General features: G+C 40.7%; 1 protein-coding gene across 1 annotated transcript in view; it reads left to right on the top strand.

Moving 5' to 3' along the window:
• LOC143036624 (translin-associated factor X-interacting protein 1-like) overlaps nt 1-7500 on the top strand; it is a 53344-nt gene that overhangs the window by 6136 nt on the left and 39708 nt on the right. Inside the window, exon 4 of the mRNA XM_076204184.1 lies at nt 485-660. Coding sequence (XP_076060299.1) covers nt 485-660 — 176 coding nt within the window. The remainder of the gene's footprint in view (nt 1-484; nt 661-7500) is intronic.

The following is a 7500-nucleotide window of genomic DNA, read 5'->3' as shown; positions in this document are numbered from 1 at the left end:
ATTATTATTATTATTATCATCATTACTGTTTCTGTTTTTATTACTAAAATAATTTTCATTGCCATTATGTTCATCGTTATTCAAAGCACTATTGCCAATACGTGTTACTTTTTTGTGATATTCATCGCTGTTCACTAACCCCGGACGCCGTACCTGGACCAGCTCACCTCGCATACCCTAAACAAGAACCAGTATATTACCTCCTACCTCTCCTCTTCCTCCGCCTCTCTGCCCCAACCCCTCTCCCTTCCTCTCTGTTTGCTAGTTTGACTCCCATTCTCTCTCTCACTCTCTCCTCCTGTCTTCCCATGCTTTGGCAAATATTTGTTCCTTTGCCTTTTTTTTTTAAGTATTCTTATTCATTCCCTCTATTCTCCCACATGCCTTCTCGCTGCCCACCATCCTCCCTACTCATAGCTCCACCTGACAGTGTAAAACAGCGTTTCTTTGCTTCCTACTCCTCTCCCCGCCCACCCGCCTTCAGGGAAGAGTTGTCCCTGAGAACGCGCCGCATGCAGGACATAGAGCGGCTGTACCGTCACGTGGTCCCACGTGCTGACTTCGAACGCCTCCAGAGGAGGATGACCTCGCTCACGGCCAACCACGACGCCGTCAGCTCCGCCTTCAGTAAACTGAGGCAGGAACATGATGATCTTCTGGGTGAGTTCAGTAGGACTAAATTGGGGTGTAGGGTTTCTCTGTAGGGTTGGTAGTACAGTTCAAGACAGCAAAATAAATTAAATGAAAATTATATTAAAAAATGGTAACTTAAAGAGTGCATATAATGAGCAAATTGAGAAGGATAAAGCAGAGGACAGAGGACACAAACACAGTGGTTGCTGAGGGCAGCATCCGTTTTTTTTTTTTTTTTACAAAGCCACCTGACCAGAGCCGATGTAAAAAGAAGGAGACATTGAATTTAACCCGTGTACTCGGTTTTCATTGAACGCCAAGATGGATGAGAATATAGCCATTGTGTTCTAAACAAATAAGATAAGATTTGAGTTTAAGGAAGAGACGAGAACTTAAGTCTAGCTGTCCAAAGGACTTTAATAATATTTTCTATTCTGCCCAGCGCCAATTCAGATGGAATTAATGCCAACAGAATAATGATGACATGATAATGAAGTGATATTATGATAATGAAATGATTATGAAATTATGATGGAATATCAAAGATGATTATGAAAGTATAAAAATAAATTAAATAGATATGAAAACCGGATCAGAAAAACCTAGCCTCAATGTCTTTGTGGATTTGCAGGCTGTGTCAGTCATGTACTACACGATCACAGTCCTTTTCCTAACTTGACAATGGTTTATTTGAGAAAAATTTCTGCATGTATGCCTCCTCGAGTTTCTCGATATTGATGGCTTAGAATTAAAGTGAATTGTGGTTGATAAATAGAAATCAACTTAGTTGACTAAAACTCCTGTTGAAATGCATACTTGAGAATAAAGGAGCAAAAAAGTAGATAAAACTTACGAAAATGTATATTAATGGATATGCCATAGACACTTTCTTTTGTGGAAATAGTGAAGAAAATTTATATAAGATTAAAGAACATAACTCAATACAACAAAATATTCACACACACACACACACACACACAAGAAGGGCTTGATGGAGTAGTGGTTAGCGTCACATCTCACTCTGCGGTACCGAGACAACGCCCCGCTCAGTACGTAACAGCTCCACTACAGTGCAAGCTGTTACCGTTCCCATTCAGCAAGGAGATGGGTGCGTGTAGGATCATAGCATTACCCCGTAGATCGGTCTATGAGAATTTTCATTGGAAGATGTCCACTGTAGATCACATACCCAGCACATGGTCCACGACCTTGGTGAACCACACGCACAGGTAAAACAGGCAAAGGGCTCAACACAATCAGTGGTCAGTTTTGGATCTTATTAAAGAACGCATACACATTCACTCACGCGCGCGCGCGCACACACACACACACACACACACACGCGCGCGACTCTTGGTGCAGTGGTAGAGTTCCCGGCCGCCACTACGGCGGTTTGGGTTTGAATCCTGTCCAGGGCTGAAATAATTTCAGTTTCGCTGCGCTGTAAGTCGTTACTCCAACTCTCGTGGTCGGGGAGTTGGGTGTGTGTGTGCGTGTAAGGTCAGCATTACCCATAGATCGGTCATATATGAGCTCTGAGCTCTCTTACGGGAGGGAAATAGCTGTTGATCACGAGTCCAACACGTGATCCAAGACCATGGTAAATCACACACACACATAACACTTATAAACACAAACACACACATGTACTGCATATACATATGTACATATATGCAAGAATGACGAAATAATTGTGGGCATAAACGCAGGCAAGCAAACCGGTAAATCTATATAATCACCAAGGAACAGACAAATCTGCGAGTCGACCTGTCGGCTCCACCCTTGATTCCGCCCACTAATGTCCCTTGAAATAAAAGTCACACGAAATATACTTTCTTTTAAACAACTTGAACAATTAAAATTGTATAAAAATATTTCGAAGCTGTAACAGGCCGATGATAAGTAAGAATATATATAAGATCACTATTCTAGTGAAAAAAACATACACTTGTGCAACTGCAATCTGATTTTTTTTTCTGTGATTTTTTTCCCTGGTTTTGGCCTTGCAAGAAGGTATGAATACAACGGAGGAACGAACAAAGCACGTGGCCCGTTGGTCCACAATGAAGCTGATGCAATAAAGAACAAACGAATGAATGAATGGATGATTATATTATTTAACAACGAATAAGTCTTTTCATTGACAAAAATAGCTTCTTAGATAAATATACTCACAAGTTAGATTTATATATTGAACATATTAAAGCAAATACGCAAAAGGAAATTTTTAGACTGAGCATATAGAATAACAATTGAATAAATACAAGAGAAAACGTTTATTTGATTTTTACAATATTTGGTCAGATCTTGGATGCACATCGGCGTGTTGCATTCGAACGCCTCGTTCAGGATGTCCACTGACAAAATGGCTTCTATTTCTCTCATAGTAATACCTACGATCCGGCAGCTCATTGTATATATTATATTGTAGCATTAAAGTGGACTGTAAATTCACGAGTTCTTCGGTAGTGGTGGTTACTGACAACATTTATGTGATCAACATTGCAGTATGACGTCAATGGTAAACAAACAGTCTTTTGTTTGTATTTGTTCAGTGCAGTACGGCGTCAGTCGTCTTTTGTTTCCATTTGGTGGTTGTCGTTTTTTCAATTCGTGCATTACACATTTTTTATATTTCTAATTGCAGCATGGTATCACTATTTTTATATATTTATTATTTAATCATCGTTTGATTTGTTTTTGATTTGTGACTTACAGTACGTTTGTTTACATTGGAGTGCATTGTGACGTCACTGGTAAGCAGTGTTTTGCTTCCTTCCGACCTCTTCATGGACTGCGTTGTTTAATCTTTTTGCTTTGACTGACTACTTTCATATCGATTCAGAAGCAAAAATGAAATAAATTATAAAATTTTCATTAGCTAATATAAAATCGTAGTATTCTACAAGAACACCCCAGTTTGAAAAGTTTTAGAAAGACTATATATGTATATATATATACATAAATATATATATATACATATATATATATATATATATATATATATATATATATTAGTAATTCATCAATACTGTAGTTGGAATCAATGACTGATGATACGAACAGATCGTTTCTCCCCCCCCCCCCATACTCTGGTGAAGTTGCTTCTGTGTGTTTTCCTTCAAGCATCGAAAGGTGGGGTGGGGTTGATCTGTCATGCAAACGTGGACAGAATACCAAAAGAAGAAAGCCCCACAAGTAACAAGAGAAGATAATCGTATGTGAAGTCCTCACTTTGTTGTGACGCAATCGGACACTCATGGGGAAGAAAAAACACACGAAGAAGAAATGGATGATAACGATGAAGAAAAAAAAGACAGTGGCGATAAATAGAAAGGAAAATATATTCAATGATAAGAATGAGTAGAATAAAGAGAAATGTTTCTTCTAACGACCAGACAACATTATTCATTTGTAGGACTCTCGGCCAAGCAAAGCGTTATGACGTAATGTCGTCGATGGTCCAACACCGACCTCAAGATTCTCTTGTGATTAACGCTTATGTTAAACCGAATTCGACCCCTGAAATACTTAAAAACGCCTGTCAATAACCATAACAGTATAAAAAGCGTGTCACTGTGTAAAGTAGCTGAAGCGGAAAATTACTCTGTATTAACGCCATCTTCCAAGGATGCGTACAAGATAAGGATTGACATCGGAATTTCCGCTGGGCAGAATGACAAATGAGAGCTCATCTAGTGCATCGATCACGATAAAGATATCAAGGTTAGACATATCTCATCAACATAGTGCTAAATATTTTATTTGTGCTACCTTGTAGTTTTTATTTTTCATTCTTGTATGTACATTTTATATACTTTTTCTTGTCGTTTATCTATTTGTCAATATATTCATTATAAAAATTCATTACTATTGGAACGTCCTGTCCATTGAACACCTAAATATAGTGGGTGACAAGTTTCAGACATTTGTCTCCTAGTCATCTGGCTATTTCAGACCAGGGCAATAAAACACCTATCACACACACACACACACACACACACACACACACACACACACACACACACACACACACACACACACACACACACACACACACACACACACACACACACACACAAAACCTGTGTGCAAAAACTATACTTGAATTTAAGAGCAAACTAGACACTGCGAGATACAAAGTCGGGACACCACGAGCATAGCTCCCCTTCCCCTAAGATACAACTATGTAAATACACATACACCTGTTGCTGGCCAAAATATTCAAAGAATAGAGTACCACTATGTAAAGCTGCATATAGAATATGGACCCTTTGACTCCTCTCCTCCTCTCCCACTCCCTCCGTGGGGGATGGAAAGGCTTCAGTTGTAGTGATTTGTTGCGCGTTTTCTTTTCCTCTTTTTCCTTCTTTGTTTTTAGGAGGGGGCTTTGTTTAAGGGTTATTCTTTAATTTACTGAGGTAATTTATGTCATATTTCCTTTGGGAGAGAACTTGTGTAGGAAAAAGGGACCACGATAGGGGTGACTCATGTCTGTTGTGCTAAGACATTTCCTCTCTATCTCACCCCTCCCCCGAGTTGTATGTACATACACCTGGACACACGGGTAACTGCACACACAGACACACACACACAGACACACACACACACACACACACACACACACACACACACACACACACACACACACACACACACACACACACACACACACACACACACACACACACAAACACACAAATGACCTTGTGTATTGTTTTTGGTCTGCCAACTCAGCGAATTTTGAACAGCATCGCAATACTGCAAGCCGTTCCTGTTTCCCTTAAGCAAAATTATGTGTGTTGTGTGTGCGCGTGTCTACGTATACGTGTGTATGTGTGCGTGTTGTGTGTGCACGTGTGTGTGTCTACGTATGCGTGTATATTCGTGTACGTGTTCGTGTATGGGTCATGCGTATTATGGAAAACCCATCCAGGAGGGTAATAGATGTCGAGCCCGAGTCCAGCACGTGATTCAGTGCCATGGTGAAGCTCATAGATACACACTCACACGCGCACACACACACACACACACACACACACACACACACACACACACACACACACACACACACACACACACACACACACACACACACACACACACACACACACACACACACACACACACACAGAAACACAAAGGCTACTGCAAACATATCCAGACAGTATGTATTCCTGGAACCAAGAATGGGAAATAAGCTTCACTGGTAGAAAGTGCAAAGCACTGGAAATAGAAAAAAAAGACCTTCATTGGGTCATTCAATGGAAAGAGAATCAGTTACGAAGACAAAAGAGAAGAATTTTTTGTGAGTGTTGATCAACAACAGCCCTTCACTAGACAAACATATCAGTAAGGTTGAAAGAAAGACATACAGAAGGCTGAAAAGAAGAAAGGTTTCCGCTACCTGGATGAAGAGATGAAGAAGAAGATACGACAGGTATACGGCTGCAAGGTCATGTGAGGGCAGACCTATAGTATAGGTCTGCCTTCCTTTACTCGTCCCCGCACTTGAAGTACTGCCAGTAGACGCTACAGGATTACGTGTGTGTATTTACCCAATTTACCTAAATACATTTACCTAATTGTAGTACATAGGAAAGCAGACACACTTGGAGGGTACTTCCTGTCTTATATTCTCCAATAATGATACCTCGTTCACGTGTATGATTTCAATTTGGACTGTATTATCATGTAAGTTACTCCAGAAGGTTGGATATCTGTATGGGAAACCATCTCTTTCATATCCTTTAGATGTCTCATTTTTTCTGTTTGTTCAACTGGATCCACGATGCCCTCCTATCCCAAACCAAAAAATCTTCCTTGTCATTTATGTCCACCACCCTCAAAACCGAAATCAAGTTACCCCTTTCTTTTCAATGCTTCAACGTTGATAGACCTAGAGCTCCAAGTCTCCCTTCACACGGTTTATCTGCAATCCCGTGAACCATCTTGGTCTCATGGGGTGACAATTCTTCATGTGGGCGTTCTGGGATGACAATTCTTCATGTGACCCCATTCTCTTTGTACAGGGGCCACATCACCGTTGAATATTTCAGTTTTGGGCGGATTAGGTACTTGGTATGGTAAGAACAAAGTGAGTTCTGGATTTCGGAATGGGAAATTATGAGACTGACTAAATCATGTAGAACTCAGCTAGGTGAACACACACACACACACACACACACACACACACACACACACACACACACACACACACACACACACACACACACACACACACACACACACACACACACACACACACACACACAAATACCGAACACGAGTCCAGGGTTATACCTGCACTGTTCGTACGAGTCGGAGCGTGACGGTTCTGCTGTTGCCGTCATTTAGATCCTTCAACACAGCAACCCACTCTACACACTTTACTAAACCCAAATACAAACTCTCACGAATCCGATTGGGTCGACCCCTAGCGTGAGATTTGTTTTAACCTGTCGAGACCCACTTCACTCTTTAGCTGTTTAAAACTGTCTCTCGTCGGAATATTATCCGTTGCAAAACGTCTCCGTATTGGAGAGTTTGAAAGCGGTTACTTTTCGAGGGAGAATGGCATGCCGTTGCGTAAGGAGCTGAGAGACGCTCGCTGCAAGTATCGGGTCGGGAATGCAGTGCTTACGGGTGGCATGGTAGGTACAAAGTTAGAAATATATTTACTGTGGTATATTTGAAGTATAGTAACATTAACATATATATTTTGTGTTTATCACAAGAACGCTATGCTTACTTACGATGGTATATTTGAAATATAACAGCATTAGCACACACACACACACACACACACACACACACACACACACACACACACACACACACACACACACACACACACACACACACACA

Source organism: Oratosquilla oratoria, chromosome 21 (genome assembly GCF_046742065.1).
Source record: "Oratosquilla oratoria isolate Oo_2021 chromosome 21, ASM4674206v1, whole genome shotgun sequence".
NCBI classification, from domain to species: domain Eukaryota; kingdom Metazoa; phylum Arthropoda; class Malacostraca; order Stomatopoda; family Squillidae; genus Oratosquilla; species Oratosquilla oratoria.
This window is presented reverse-complemented; position numbering and strand designations above follow the sequence as displayed.